Below are 15,447 nucleotides of genomic sequence, written 5' to 3' on the forward strand. Positions count from 1 at the left end.
CGAAAAACCCTTTGGCAAGCTCCCAACTCATTCTCGGCTAGTTCCGGTAGCATTCCCGACGAACCTTCGGACTTCCGTCGAACTCTCGAACTTGCAACAAATCCTTCGCGCTTGACTCCGACACTTTGTTTCGCTTTATGTCTTCATCGTTATCATAGCTAATCCTGCACAATTAAAGCAAAACTTCGATCGAGACAATTAATCCTAAGCAATTAACCAAGTTGTCCGGCATGTCATTGGTCCCTCGACGCTTCGTCTGATTCTTCGGCGCATCGTCCTCTCCTGCGGCCTATTGCCCAATCGGTCAGTTGACTCCGCAACTCCGATATCCTTGGCACAATAACCGCTCTTCTTGGCCCGATGCCCGAGTCCACTGCCCGAAGCCTTCTGTCGATACGTCAACCGATCTACCGGCCCGACGTCCAATCTTCTGACATGTTCCTCCGGCACAACATGATTTTCCTGCTTTAATTGTCTCATCCTGATCAAAGCATCCTGCGTCACTCAAAACGCAGATTAAATCATAAACATATATCAAGTAGTTTCATCATCAAAATACGAGATTCAACAATAAGGTCTAAGAACTTGTCGACCTTGATTGAGAGTAAGAGCACCACAGTGTTTTGGTTGTTGCCCTTCAAAGAATTGAGTGGAAGCCTCCTCTTATTTGTTGTCCTCGTGCTTTGATTCGTTGAGGCCCATTGGATGCTGATGTGGTATGAATGGGTGAGGCTAGGGTAGACGATGAGGCTGCCACTGGCCAGGGCGAGGATGATAGGACAATGGGCGAGCAAGTTGGAAAGAGGGGCGATGATAGGTCCTCAAGAAAGCAAAGGGAATGAAGAAAGACGCCCTAGCTATTGCCCTTCACAGGTTCAAGAGGTAGCCTCCTCCTCTTCATCGTCCTCACGCTTCGATTCGTCGAGGCCCACCGGGACATTGATGTGGTAGGGGATGGTGAGGGTAGGGTAGATGACGAAGTCGTCGTTGGCTAAGGTGAGGCTAATGGGGTGACAGGCGAGGAAATAAGGGAGATGATTGGTCCTCAAGAAAGTGGAGGGGAGGAGGAAAGTGACACTTTGAGACGGTGCCCTGGTCGTTGTCCTTCATAGGTTCAAGAGGCAACCTCGTCATATAGAAATAGGGGTAATTATTGGTCCTTAAGAATGTAGAGGGGGGGAGAAAAGCATCACGATCGGAGGTAACTTGGATCTCCTTTGGAATGCGACCAACGCCATCACTGGTCTAGTTGTTGCCCTTCACAAGTTCGAGAGCCACCTCCTCCTCTGGAAACAAGGGCGATGGTTGGTCCTCAAGAAAATAGAGGGGAGGAGGAAAGCGGTCATAATTGAAGGTGGTGCTCAGATCTCCTTTGGAACGTCACCGGTCTTGTGCACCGTCGATGTCGCCACTGGTCTACCGTCCGTAGCATAACTGAAGGAGAGGGAATTAGAGGGGAGAAAAGCGGTAAAAAGTTTCTATGAAAGCCGAAGAAAAATTCATATGAAGTTAATAATTTCAAAGATAATAAAATTATTTTTTTTACCATTTTCATTTATGTCATTTTTACACAGCCCATACCATTTCTTCGATCCATGAATATGAGAGGTTAAATATTTTAGTGTCATAAGGGTAGGTATCTTAATATTATTTTTTAAAATATAAGAATTGAGATATTAATTATAAAAATAATATATAATTAGCCCCTTATTAATATTGAGCCACTCGCAAAAACTTATTCATTTGTAATTCCACTTGATACAACACTCTCCTAAATTAGGGATGATAGATATCATTTAAATGGAATTGGGGCATCTTTTGATCTGGTTTAAATAGAACTTTAATTTGGGGGCCGTTTAATTAGTGGAATTTGGATTTGACTAGCATTAATTTCTAGACGGAATCAACATGTAGCATTACGACTTACAAACGTGACTTGGCGACGAAGCACGTGACGATGTCTTTGTTTAAGCATGTCTTGGATTTCATCTAAATCACCGTAAAAAACGATCACATCTGCGACTCGTGCGTTGCACCAGGCAGCAGCATTTCCGTAGGCGGTAGCCAAAGGCCCCAAGCGCTTCGTCCCCCGGATCTCCCCCCGAGCCCTCCCCTCGCCCCAGAGACGAAGGGGGACCCCTACCTCTCTCCCACGCAATTTGCCGCAGACAGAGAGAGAGAGAGAGAGAGAGAGAGAGAGAGATCGGCAGCGGCGAAGATGTTGAGCAGCTCCTCTCCTCCCCAGCCGCTCCAAACTGGAGTGAGTACTCTGTCTGTTTTTCCTCGCATTTCTTGATTCCACCTTGGATCCCCTACGCTGGATCTGATCTTTGGATTGCTGGATCGGATCTCATTTCGATAGCTCTTCGGCCTCCGATCAGACACCGATTACGTGTGAATTTCGTCGCCATATTCGGGATTGGCTTCGTGACTTTTAGCATCGAATATGCGCCATTTGATTTCTGAAAACTCCTTTTGGGGAGTAAAATACTCTTTTCTTCTTTGATTCTTGAATTAGCCGTACAGGAGATTTGTTGTTATAAATGATTAGGCCTTCTGTGACTCCAAGGATTAGATTTTTGGTCTTCTGATGAAGTCCTAAACAAGATTCACAGATTTACTCGTTTAACTTTGATTAAAATGATAGACAAATCAATTAAGGAGATGATGCATTAGTTGTTCCATCCTTCATGTGTCGGGCTATCTAATTTTCAGTGTTTAAGCTTCTCTGCTTACCTTTTTGGTGGATCGTTGTAATGTTTCCGGCATGAAACCCTGATTTCGATGGGAGCCTACACATGACAATTGGAGAGCAAAAATAAAAAAGCTTTTCCTGTTTGTATGTGTCTGGGCGGGCATGCAGGCATGGACCAGGGGTGTTTTTGGATAAGATGATGGCTAAAAAAAGTTTAACAAACTAAAGAAGAAGATAACTTGAATAGCAGGCCAAACATTCGTTGATATCTAACTGACACTCTTGTCATGCTCATTTAAAGCATTAAATAGAATTCCAAACAACCTACTAATGTTTGACTGACTTATTACATCTGATTCATAGTTCCTGGTATGTTCAAGTACCATAGAGATAATGTATTCAGAAACTTAAAAAATTGTTTTTTTTGTTAATTTCAGGCCAATATTTGGAATATAAATTTCAGATGTTACTTATAATTTGCAGATTTTGCGGTGATTTAAACAAATTTTGATTAGAGTAATTGCGCCCCTTGGTAGGATATCTTGAATGATTCTTGTTAAGATGTTCTATTAGATTATTTCCTTATAACCTTTTGCATTTCACAGTGCCCCCACTTCACCATTGCTACATTAGTTGGCTTTGTTTTGGTTAAAAATAGTCAAGTGATCATCCAAGGGGCTAGGGAAAAATAAATTTTTGTCCAGGGAAACTGATAGATTCGAGGATTGTAGATGATTGTTTTCCCTTTTTTAATGGGTTAATACAAGGTGATCAACATGTAGAAAAAATACCAATTTTTTGTTTGATAGTAAAATAGGATCCATATCTTTATTATGACATTAGAACTATGAGAGACCAATTTCTACAGAAGAGGTTAATAAGCCAGTGACACTCTCCGGGACTCAAAATTAATGTGGTCTATCACATGACTTAGATTCTTTAATTAGAATAACTATCATAAGACTTTCAAATTTCAGTTGTATCCAGAAGTAACTTTCTTTGACTAAAACAACTTTCTTGATGGAATTATCTTGAAAGCTACTTAATAGTTTTGAATGGAAAAAAACCCTAAACATTGTTGCTTGGAGGATTAGTCATAAAGAACATGGAAGGCAATTGGTATAGTGCAAATTGCATGATGATTATGTTGATCATGGATTGTAGAATACAACCATTCTAGTCCAGTTACAAGGTCTAGACATGGATCATCAGATCTTGGTAATCCTAGGCATGGTACCAGGCATGCAATCATTTTCATTTTTAGCAAGTTTCTGTCACCGAGGATGAGAAAGAGCATGGCTAAGCATGTATAATGCAGTTACTAGCAAACCTACCAAGGAATTGGTCATGCTATTTTAAGGTGATCTAACACCCTCACTCCATTTGCAAATATTTAAATGGGCATTGGAAGCCAAACCATCATCAAAATAACAGGTGTCTGTGGATCCATCTGCAAAGCTTCTTTCTGCTTCAGGCTTGATAGTTCAGGTCAGCGACAATACCATATCATCTTCCACAACCACAGTGATTTGGAATGCCAACTTATTTTGGAAATCATGGGTGGTTAATGGAGATCCTTATCATGGTTTGCAGTACCGGTCCGTACCGCCCGGTACGGGCGGTACGTACCGGTCCGACAGACTTTCGGTACGCATAGGTTACCGTTCCGATACTGTAACAGTACTGTAGCACTGTAGCAATGCTACAGTGCTCGGCACGCCTGAATATACCGCTCGGTACACCTGGGTGTACCGAGCGGTATACCGTACCGTACCAGTACCGAGCCCAGATCGAAACTCCGGTACGGTACGGTATTGCGAACCTTGATCCTTATATAAAATCTGTTTCATGGATCATCATCTCCTAAAAACTCTGGGCATGTTGATATATGACACACACACACCATAATTGCGTGATAGAGTTGACACTCTGCAGTAGGTCTCTGATGCAGAATTGTTACGAGACCTGGTCATGATATGATTAAAGGGATTCAATACCTTCTCTATTTTTTGGCAAACCGAATGACCAGGATGTTGACTCATTTGCAAAATACATGAAAGAGCATAACCAGATCATCGAGCCTTATCTCGTTTGTCCTTGTGGATCTTAGTTTGCTAACCTCATATTGTTTTATGTGGGACTTCTAGCTAAGATATTACCTTTTTTCCTGTGTTGTACATGATGCAAATTACTGTAGTTGCTACTCTAGTGACAGTGAAAGGCCTAGTCTGTGAATTCTTTTGGAAGAACAATTTAGTCGTCGGAAAATTTAGTGGATTACATTTCAACTGCAAGGATACATGGTCCATAGGCCAAATTCGAATATTTTCATCATGCATATGTAAGGCCCCTTGCTTTTGTTAGTTATTGCTATCATTCTATAGATACTAGAGCAACGTAACTTTAGCTTTAGGAATCTTCACTGGTTTGAAACCTGAATATAAAATAATGCTCGAACACCTGTATGGACAAGTAAAGAAATGCATCATAAGAATTTTACTCCATGATACAAACTACAAAGAAGCTTTTGCTTTAGATTTGTGGAAAACAAATTTAGCCAATGACAAGGGAAAATGCATTGACAGCATTATAAATGCCTCAGAATCTTTGTTTGCTATGATATGGACAAATACAGTTATGGTTGACCTTCTTTTATCTTGATTTTGTATAGTATTTTCTTGCTGTATTTCTGTATAAATTGCTCTTAGTTACAAAATATAATTTAAATGTTCATTCAGTTACTGAAGTCTACACTTTTCTATTCTTCTATCTATTTTTTTTGGAAATTCATCACAAATTTATAATGCTACATTTTCTAAATGCAGAGCAGCAGCTTTTATACAGGGTTTACTCGATTGTGCAAGGGCCTAGCTGTGATACTAGTTTTAGGACATGTTTTGCTTCAGATCTTTCCTTCAGCACTCCCTTATGTTGCTCTTATTCCCTCAAGGTAGCAATTGGAGTTCCTAATATGCTTATTATGCAGGATAAAAATGCATATACTTTATATGCTTACATGGACAATGCATATGTATGGATATGCATATATTTTTTATCTACAATGTATATGCATCTATGATGTTGTTGCCCAGAATGTGTTTTTTTCCTTATACTTAAGAGTCTTTCAATCCATCTTTTCTTTTTAAAAGAGTGTAAATTTGCTTTAAAAAAAAAATTAAAACCTTGCTTCTTTTTGACACTGACTTTTTGACATTGACAATAACTTTAGATTAGGAAGTACAATTTAATTGATATAGAAAATTAATGGAATTAGATGGAGGAAGAGAAGGTTCCCTTTATTAGGGTTGGATTTGTGGTTGCAATTATGATAGCACCTTCATTATATATGCAGGCCAATGTTGAGGAAAAATTGTATATTGCATTACTAGCCTAGCCACTGTTTTGATCTTTTTGTAAAACTAGATATATGAACAGAAATGCAACTGTTTTGATGGAAGAAATGTCTTTTTATAATCCTTGGGTATTATGCATGATCTATGTGGAGTCGCCTTTCATATTCTCTTTTATATACTGGAAATGTAGTATTTCTTTATTATATTGTGAGGCTTTGAATGTCTTCTAGTGTCCAATAATTGTTGATCTAAATGACTCGGGTTGTGTGCTTCCTTGTGAAAAATTGTCATAATTATTTATGCTGAAGTTTTTTCTGCTTTTTCTAGCACAATTCCGTTTGCATGGAACCTCATCACTGCTGGTTACATTGAACAATCACTTATAGGGGTAAGCTTTGTCGCCTTTTTCTCTTATGTCTTCTCTTTGTCAAATGAATTCTGTTTGCGTTAGGCATGCTTATTTTCTCTTACATCACTATTTTTAACAATGCTCATCTAAAAAGAAATAGGAAACAAGAGTAATAATTACTGATGAATTCCTGGCCTAGAATTTTAATTAGATCCTTATCTTAGTGTTGCATTTGTCAGAGGTAAGTTCCTCTTTCTGGTGCTTTGCTTGTAACTTCAAACCGGGAAGAGAGAAATTAATTGCAGTTTTGCCTTAAAAATGACTCTCAGGACTACTTGTAAGACAGTCGGTACAGCAAATAAGAACATTATACTGGGTTAAAGTATGTCGATTTTATATTTGTTCAAGTTGTAGTTGTGCTGACCAGTAGTTGGCAAGGAGGCTAGCTGACAACTGTCAAACACGATATTGACACTTGCACGTAGGTTGTAGACAAATCAAGTTAGGTGCACTGAAAGAAGAAACCAACAACTATAAAGTTTCTTTGTGGCATGAGATATTTCTTATCATGATTGTTTCTAGATATGTTCTAAAACTAAAGGTTTTGAAGTGGTCTTGAAAATCCTAGAATCAAGGTTTTGCAAACTAGGTTCTCGGGTCCCTGGTGGACCTTCAAATCTATGATCAGGATTGTCAAATCAGGACTGGCCGGAAAAGGAAATTTAAAGGTTTTACTAAAAGTTAAAAAGTCATACATGTTCTACAACTTATAAAATTTATTGAAAAACTGCGAGGTTAAAAAAATTGATGTTTGTTAGCCATTGAATTTGTAGGATTTAATTTTTCAACCATTTATCAATAAATGCCATTTTTTACCGCAACCACACCGTACCCAAAAGAGAAAACAATGTAAAAGTTTCTGTTTTCCTCTTACCCCTTCTCTCTCTCTCTCTCTCTCTCTCTCTCTCTCTCTCTCTCTCACACACACACACACACACACACACACACTTTGTCATTGCTTACTTGCTCACTCAATCTCTGCATCAAAGGAAAACAATGCAAGGGGCAGCATATCAGCAAGCAGCTCTATCCTAGTGCATCAACAAGTAAACATCGTCTGCAGTTCGTCTTCCATCTTATCCTCTAGTTCTTTTGCTCTTGCCAATTGAATCTCCCAACATCTTTCCTCTCTCTCTCTCTCTCTCTCTCTCTCACTTTATCACTTGTTGATTGCAATTGACCAAGGTTCAGTCTATTTTTGGTGATTTCATTGACTATCCATCAATAGTGCCGAGATATCAATTTAACCAGGATCAGTCATTCTAGAAAACCACGATTGGCACTATGTTGATTGCCATGTGATTTCTATTACAGTAATCATTATATGTTCATTGCTACTTATCATCAATATCCTAGCACATTAATAATCTGCCTTATAGCTGAAATTATATTTCTTTGATCTAGGCAGCATCAACATATTGCCTTTCATGGTATAAACAATACAGAAAATTTTTTATATCTTTTTTATAAGAACATTTTTATTGCTCCAGTAATATTGGGAACATGAACTGGAACATAATTCATCTAGATATTAATTTTATACTTTATCTTGGTGGAGGTGAATGTTATAACTCCACTATGGATGCTAAATTGTTTAGTTAAGAAAGGCAACATTCTAGCAATTAAAATAATATTTTGGGGTTATATCCATAATAAAGAAGGTTTTTAATGATTTTGGTGTTGTTGTAAATGTCACTTTGAGATCTAGAATCGTTTAAAAAATGTGTAGAAATGATAGTTTACTATGATCAAGATTTATTTGTTTGAAAGCTTTTGTTTTAGTTTGGTAAAAGTAAATCCTGGCTTTGGTTTCATTTTAGGAAATATGCCATTTTAGTCATCTTAGAACATTTATCATGTTTATTTAGTAATATATTTTAATTCGAGGTTTGCAAAGATAATATTTTTTGGGGTTTTATCTTAGCTGAGTAAAGCACATAAGATCCTAGTATCCTTGTAGGTAAGTTGGAATTCGGATAAGTTGTCTTAAAGATGTTTAGTAGAAGGTAGAAGAAGTATAAGATGTCACTGACCATCACTAAAGTATGTTAAATAATTGTACTTTTTGGAGATGAGTTTTGATTTTGTCTTTTTTTTTTCTCTTGACCTACATTTTTGTCTTGACGGATTCTTTTTTTGAACATGTTTGATCCTTCTTCTTGGGTAACTTTGTACAGTAGGTCTTCGAAATCTTTTTAAATATTTTTTTTCTTTTTGCTATTTGTTTATATAAATCCCTCATGAACAGTTGGAATGTTTTCACATCTAGAAAGGAGCCTTTTAGACTTCCTATATTAGACTTAGTTGTGCTTTTTCTCTGACCTATAATTTCTATTCTGTGTTAGTTGATCTTACATCTTATGCATTCTTTAACCTACATGTTTTTATCTCCTTTTATTTGATCTGCTTATTGTACACTAATTAGGTGAACTTTTACTAATTATGTGACAATTCTTATGGACTATCCATTTAAATTTATTATTGAATCCTTTTTAAGTGTTGTTGGAATGAGTTAGCAATCCCACATAGCATAAAGGGGAAGGAGTAGATACATATGAGCTTGTGTAACCTTACACTAGTATTTGGGTATAAGCACTCTGGCACATATTGTGAGTTCCAGTTCACACATTTTTCGGTGGGCAAAGGATAAAAGAGAGCCTATCCAAAGTTCCAAACTCGTCTCATGTTCACTCCAGGCAAATTAATTGATCAGCAGATGCTATTAATATTTGACTCGGACCTTAGTCACCCAGCTTGGCAAGGAGTCACCTTATCATAATGCCAATACTTGCTATCTAATTACACATTTCATCAATACAACAAGAAATTGAACCTAGTATAATATCTGTGGCTACTTTGATTCAGTGCTTAAGAGTTGTCATATCCAGGTCAACTGCATAAGCTGACAAATGCCATAGTAATGGTTATAGACAAAAGTTTTCATTAGTTCTTCACATGTTATTTTGTATTTTCTATATCGAACATACTCAAATATGACATTTTATTTTTACAGGTGGCAATTAGCACAATTGGTCTCCTTTTATTTGGGAAGTCGCTGGAGCCATTGTGGGGTTCCAAAGAGTTTTTGAAGTTCATCATAGTGGTGAATTTATTTACTTCAGTCTGCGTCTTTGTAACTGCTATTGCTTTGTACTACATCACAAGACAGGAAAGCTATCTGTAAGTCTCAGATTTCACAAGGCTCAGTTATATCTATGTTTGCAGCATCTTCCACATTAACCAAGACCTCCCATCTTTCTTTTCACCTCTAAATTCTGGGTGAATCCAACTTTGACATTCTTTATGCCATGATATAGATAATGAAAATCAAACTTTAGCATTTTGCATTAAATAACATATAGAGTTTAGATTAGAAAGTTACTTAAAGTGATTTATGCTACTATGAATATGAGTTATTACATCATAGTAAGTTTGGTTGTTCTGGTTCCTTTATCTGCATCAAACTGGAAAATGGCAATGATTACTTTAGGGAACGCATTCATGGCAGGTCAATTTTTGTTATAACTGCACATGTAAAGCTGTAGCTGCACCTAGATTTAGTATCTGTCAGCATATGGTTGATATGTTGATATAATCTTGATCATCATGTTGAGCATCGTACATAGATAAAGGTCATTCTGTGTGTACATTCATTAATGTTATATGACAACAATTATGTGTCCTTTGATAATATAATCTTGATCATCATGTTGAGCATCCTACATAGATAAAGGTCATTCTGTGTGTACATTCATTAATGTTATATGACACCAATTATGTGTCCTTATTGGCATAAATTGTGAAATACCGTTGTACCTGTAGAACAAGTAATGACATTTTTTAAGTGTGTTTATGAACACTTACTCCCATCACTGTCTTCTCCCTTCGCCTTATTCTTGGACTACAGTAATATGCCATTTTCTGGCTTCCATGGGGGTTTCTTCAGGAATTCTAGTAGGCATTAAACAAATTCTACCAGATCATGAGCTTAGTGAAACACTGCTGTACCTTTAGATTTTGTAATGTCAATTTTTTAGTATGTTTATATACATTGTACTTTCTCCCATCACTGTCTTCTTTGTTCTCCATATTCCTGGTCTACAGTTATACGCCATTTTCTGGCTTCCATGGGGTTCTTTCTGGATTTCTAGTAGGCATTAAACAAATTCTACCAGATCAGGAGCTCAGTCTTTTTGTTTTGAAGATCAAAGCAAAGGTATACATCTGTTTCCGTAATTTATCAGGACTTGGTATATGCTCTTCATAGTCCAATAATTTGCTGAAACAGCAGTTCTTCTTGTTCCTACGCTTCACAGTGGATGCCAACTCTTGTTACATTGATATCGATTGCCACAAGCTTCTTTATAACAGACTCTGTGTCTTACCTTCCAACTTTACTCTTTGGCATATATATGAGTTGGATATACCTGCGTTACTTTCAAAAGCGGCCAGAAACAAGCCTTAAGGGAGATCCAAGTGATGATTTCTCTTTTTCAAGCTTCTTTCCTGAATTTTTGCGGTAACAGTAACACTTATGCCTTAATGGTGTCCCCTTAAATACTCACCAAGCTGACATACTCTGATGAGTTGATCATGATTCATGTAACAACATGCAGGCCAATTTTAGATCCCATCACTTCATTATTTCATTGGGTTTTTTGTGGAAGAAGATCTGGGAGCTCTGCTGAATTAAGAGGTCGCTCGTTGGATGCGTCTCCGTTGCCTGGTTCTGATTCAATTGAAGCAGCCAGAAGAAGGTGTGTTTGTTTGTCAGTTTTATCCAAACATCTTCTCTGCTTTTATTTGCTATGCCCTCTTGCAGAATATATAATAAGATTATAAATCCTTAAGATTCCTTGATCTTATTGCCTCTCAGGACCTGTCTAGAACATGTTCATGCTTTTTTTATTTTTGCTACCATATTTGATTTATTATTCTAGAAAGTGCCTGAATCCCTCTAGATTTTTTATTTGTTTTTATAATACCACCAATATTTTAATTCTGTGTAGGTTATGTTATTTTCATGGGCTAATGAATTCACATTGTAACTAAGTGATACATGTCATGTTGCACCACTGGAATCATTATGACTATCTGATAGGATAACTTTATCGTGCTGCTTAAGAAAAGCCTTGAGGAAGATCCAACTGATAATTTCTCATTTTCTATATCCTGCCCTGATTTCTATATTTGGAAACCCTGGATTGTTTCAATCAGCAAATGCAGAACCGGAATAATCTGCTTATATTAGTAAATACAATAACATGATGTTTGTCCTCCATAATTAAGACAAGCAAAATTTTATCATCTATAGTGAATGTTTCTTTCGTCACATCAAGGTGCGACCAAGTATTCATGTCATGGGACTTCAAACACTCAACATCTGGTGCATATTCATGTGCTTTTTCTTCTCTTGAGATAGTATGTTTTCCTACACATGCTAAAGAGATTTGATACATATACACATTTCTTTTGTAAGCTATATTGTTTCTCTTTTTTTATTTTTTTACTCTTTGGTTGTCACTTCATTATTTTCTTACTAGTTATTTTTGTCAAGGACTGCAATTTATTATAACCGGTATGTATTTATCGATCCGGGCCTCAACCAAGATGCAAAACAGGCCTTTTCAGGCAGTCCAGATATGGTACAGGGGTTACTACTCGGGGACCCTTTGAACCTAGTAGAGTGCCCATTTTTGGCTTGTTACTGGACCTGAACCGAGTGGTAAGCCCACCACCCAGTTTGGTTCATCATAATCCCCCTCTCTCTCTCTCTCTCTCTGCACCAGCCCAAGCTCGAAGCCTCTGGCTGCCTGCCTCAGTCCATCCGCTGTTGGCCACCAGCTTGCCTCCTGGTACTCCATCTCCTCTTCCTCTTTTCCTCCCCTCTGTTTCCTACCCCTCCCACCCTTCCCTTTTCATGCCATGGTACATGCTGGCCAGATCATCATGGCATCGGTAACCAAAACTACAACCATTGTCTCCGTAATTATCTTGTAGTTACCTTCTTACTAGTTATCTCTGTATTTACATTAACTCCTCTTAGATATAGAAGGTAAAACTTGGGCATGGTGAGAAAACTCTAAGAGAAGGAAATATAAAATGTTTAAAAGAGTCTGCAATCTTATTTTTTTAGTTGACTTTTATTTACCTTGATGTCAACACGTCCTTTTCTTTTTTTTTCTCACTTTGTTGGAAGAGGTAATTGACATTGTTGCATAGGTTACCATTGAAGAGGATTAACATATGACTAAATTATATGCTCATCTGTTAATTGAGAACTTGGTTCATCTTTTTCTATGTGCCATCATAGCTTGCTTGCAAGATCGATATCGAATTAGAGTCGACTAGAGACAACATGATCAAAATCGAGAGGATTGGTTCGATTAAATTAGGGGTCATGAGGTCAACTTAGAAAATAATTTAAAATTTTAAAATATAAAAATTATAAATTAGCAAAAAATTAGAATGGAATATAAAGTTTATGAAAAATAACAGTGTTGTGGCTAAATGATCTTTTATATTCATATTTCATAAATTATTGGATTAAAAATATATGAAATGAGAATATGAACGATAAAAAATATAATTTAAATTTACATTGAGCAAGAAATTGGTGTGTCTGAAGTTAAAACATCTACTTTCGAAGTTCAATAGATCTCAACCGATGATTAAATAGGCTTATGGCTTCACAATTTGTTAGAGAATACTTCTAGCTCTTTCCAGCTGGAGATCAAATATGGGGGTTCCAAATCAACATAAGCTTTTCTGATCATGATCTGCAAAGGTAGAAACAAAAATTCATGCAATTTAATAACTTTATGTCCATTAGCCAAATCAAAATGAATAATAAAAAAACATTTTTGCAGTAAATTCCCACCTTTTGCATGATCGCGCCAGTTTAAACTAAATTCCAAGCCTTGTGCATTAATCTAATAAACGATTGGTTTGTGCATGCTGAATCTTGACATATTTGTTTCCAAGTTGTTGCACAAATTAAAACTTCTATTTTTGGTCAGAGCTAAAAACAACTTAGGTCGATCTCAAGTTATAGATACTAGTAAATCATATTTGCAAGCTTAAAATAAGACATAAGGAACTCCTGTGGTCGCTGAAAAGCTTAAAACAAGACATAAGTATGATAATCAGCACATCCACAAGCTTCCCTATGAGTATGTGTAACACTAACATTGAGACCAATTTTTGGTATCTTTGTTCGATAATGGTTTCAATAACTGGTCTGTCTAATATAGTATGATATACTCGTACAACCCCAGTATAACCAGAAAAATAATAAGAAATTGAATATTAAAATAGTACTGACCTTTGGTCAGAATGGTAAGTACCGGTCGATACTTACTGGTTCAAATGGTTATTTGATCTCTTGATTGAGACAATAGCAAACAAGAGAATCTGTCGTACTGCATTTCATAGTGCAAAGGATCATTAAAGGGCTCTAACTAGAAGGTAGGTTACCACTATCACTTTATGAAAAATTGTGCCTATTACTTCCTGAACACCTTCCGTGTTAATTAAAACTTCTTAGTAGATGATCCTGTCCTGGAGACTAATCAGAACACCTGCTGAGAGAGAGGATCAGAACCAGATCAAAATGAACTTTAATAAATCCTTCAGCTAAAGGGTCTGTTGCTCCAAAGAGGATGAGAGCTTCCATCTAACACTAACATAGATGGTAACTTTGCTTCCATAACATTAACTTTTAGCCATAGTCCTAGCACATCTACAACAAGCTTGACATCCCCAACTTTTGCTCACAACCTATTTTGCACCTCATTTTCCAGGTTTGGCACAGCGAATTAACAATATTAGCTTTTACAACAATTATCTGCAGTATTATGATAATAGTTCATGGCATGGTAATACCTCTTCCATTGCACCAATTAACATCATAACTCATAGGCTTATTAAAGTCCTGTAGAATTCTTACCAAAACATCACTAACATGTTTATACAATAATAAGAAAATTCCATCAATGGTTTCATCCATCAGCTCATACAAATGACACTGAGAAGGGCACAAGGTAAAAGCCTTGACCAAAGAAATTCTCTCCTAGATGTTTTCCAAAGTAATAATTTAATCTTAAGGTCATAGAAGGCTTTGAAACTATCGACCAAACAGCCAATTTATCCTCTAAATAAAAATACACAAGGAACCTATAGGCAATAGCAGGGATGGAGCACCATTGATTTAAGCTCCAGCACCATTGATCTGTGGCTGGCAGCAGTACCCAAAACCCCAATGTTAACAGTAAGGAATCTTTAGTGCGGGATCCACGGACTTAGAAAGCAAATCAGAATCCTAATGTTCAACAGCAATAAAATCAGAAACCGATGAAATCATATTTTCAGAACAGTGGTAACTGCTTGTTTTTTCATGTACTAGATATACAAATTGCTTGATAGTTTGTTTTTAGAGGCATTGAATATTCCAGTGTCTCTCCTCTGCTCATCTTTCCTCCATGTTGTAAATTCTAGTAAACTTTGGTATCTGGATTTGGATGATGTATCATTACATTCATCGTCAATAGATACTTGTAATAGAATGTTAGCTAGTGTGCTATTTTCTGATTACTTGGTCACCAGGTTTGACATATTTTTTGCATCTGAGTGGGATAGGATATTTCATTGGATGATGATGCATCGAGTAAATACCACAATTCCTCTATGCTGAGTATTAATTAAATTTGTTCGAGGTATTCATCGGCATATTGTGTGGCACTGGTACTAATTCAACAACCTTATTTTGCTACAGGGAACGCGGAGCAAGGGCGCTAGAACAAAGATTAGCAGCTGAGAAACTTTCTGCAGTGGGAAAGGTAGAAGGTACATCACACCAAAGTGCTGCGGAGAATGTTTGATCTCCCTAGACTTTTCCCAAGAATTATTAAGAATTTGTTGCTACATGTTATAGTTTTGTGTGTGTGCAAATTCGATGGTGTCTCCGTTTTGGAGTCTCCCCGTTTCTTCTT

The 15,447-nt window shown here is 37.0% G+C and overlaps 1 protein-coding gene across 1 annotated transcript; it reads left to right on the forward strand.

Annotated features, from left to right (window-relative positions):
• Window positions 1–2,021: 2,021 nt before the first annotated feature.
• On the forward strand, window positions 2,022–15,447 carry LOC135661165 (rhomboid-like protein 19). The gene is made up of 8 exons (XM_065176485.1): window positions 2,022–2,260; window positions 5,521–5,645; window positions 6,376–6,436; window positions 9,471–9,637; window positions 10,562–10,673; window positions 10,774–10,976; window positions 11,074–11,214; window positions 15,231–15,447. Exons 1-8 carry the CDS (start codon window positions 2,219–2,221, stop codon window positions 15,334–15,336), a joined length of 957 nt encoding a protein of 318 aa, XP_065032557.1. The 5' UTR covers window positions 2,022–2,218; the 3' UTR covers window positions 15,337–15,447.

This window comes from Musa acuminata, chromosome BXJ1-4 (assembly GCF_036884655.1).
Source record: "Musa acuminata AAA Group cultivar baxijiao chromosome BXJ1-4, Cavendish_Baxijiao_AAA, whole genome shotgun sequence".
NCBI classification, from domain to species: Eukaryota; Viridiplantae; Streptophyta; class Magnoliopsida; order Zingiberales; family Musaceae; genus Musa; species Musa acuminata.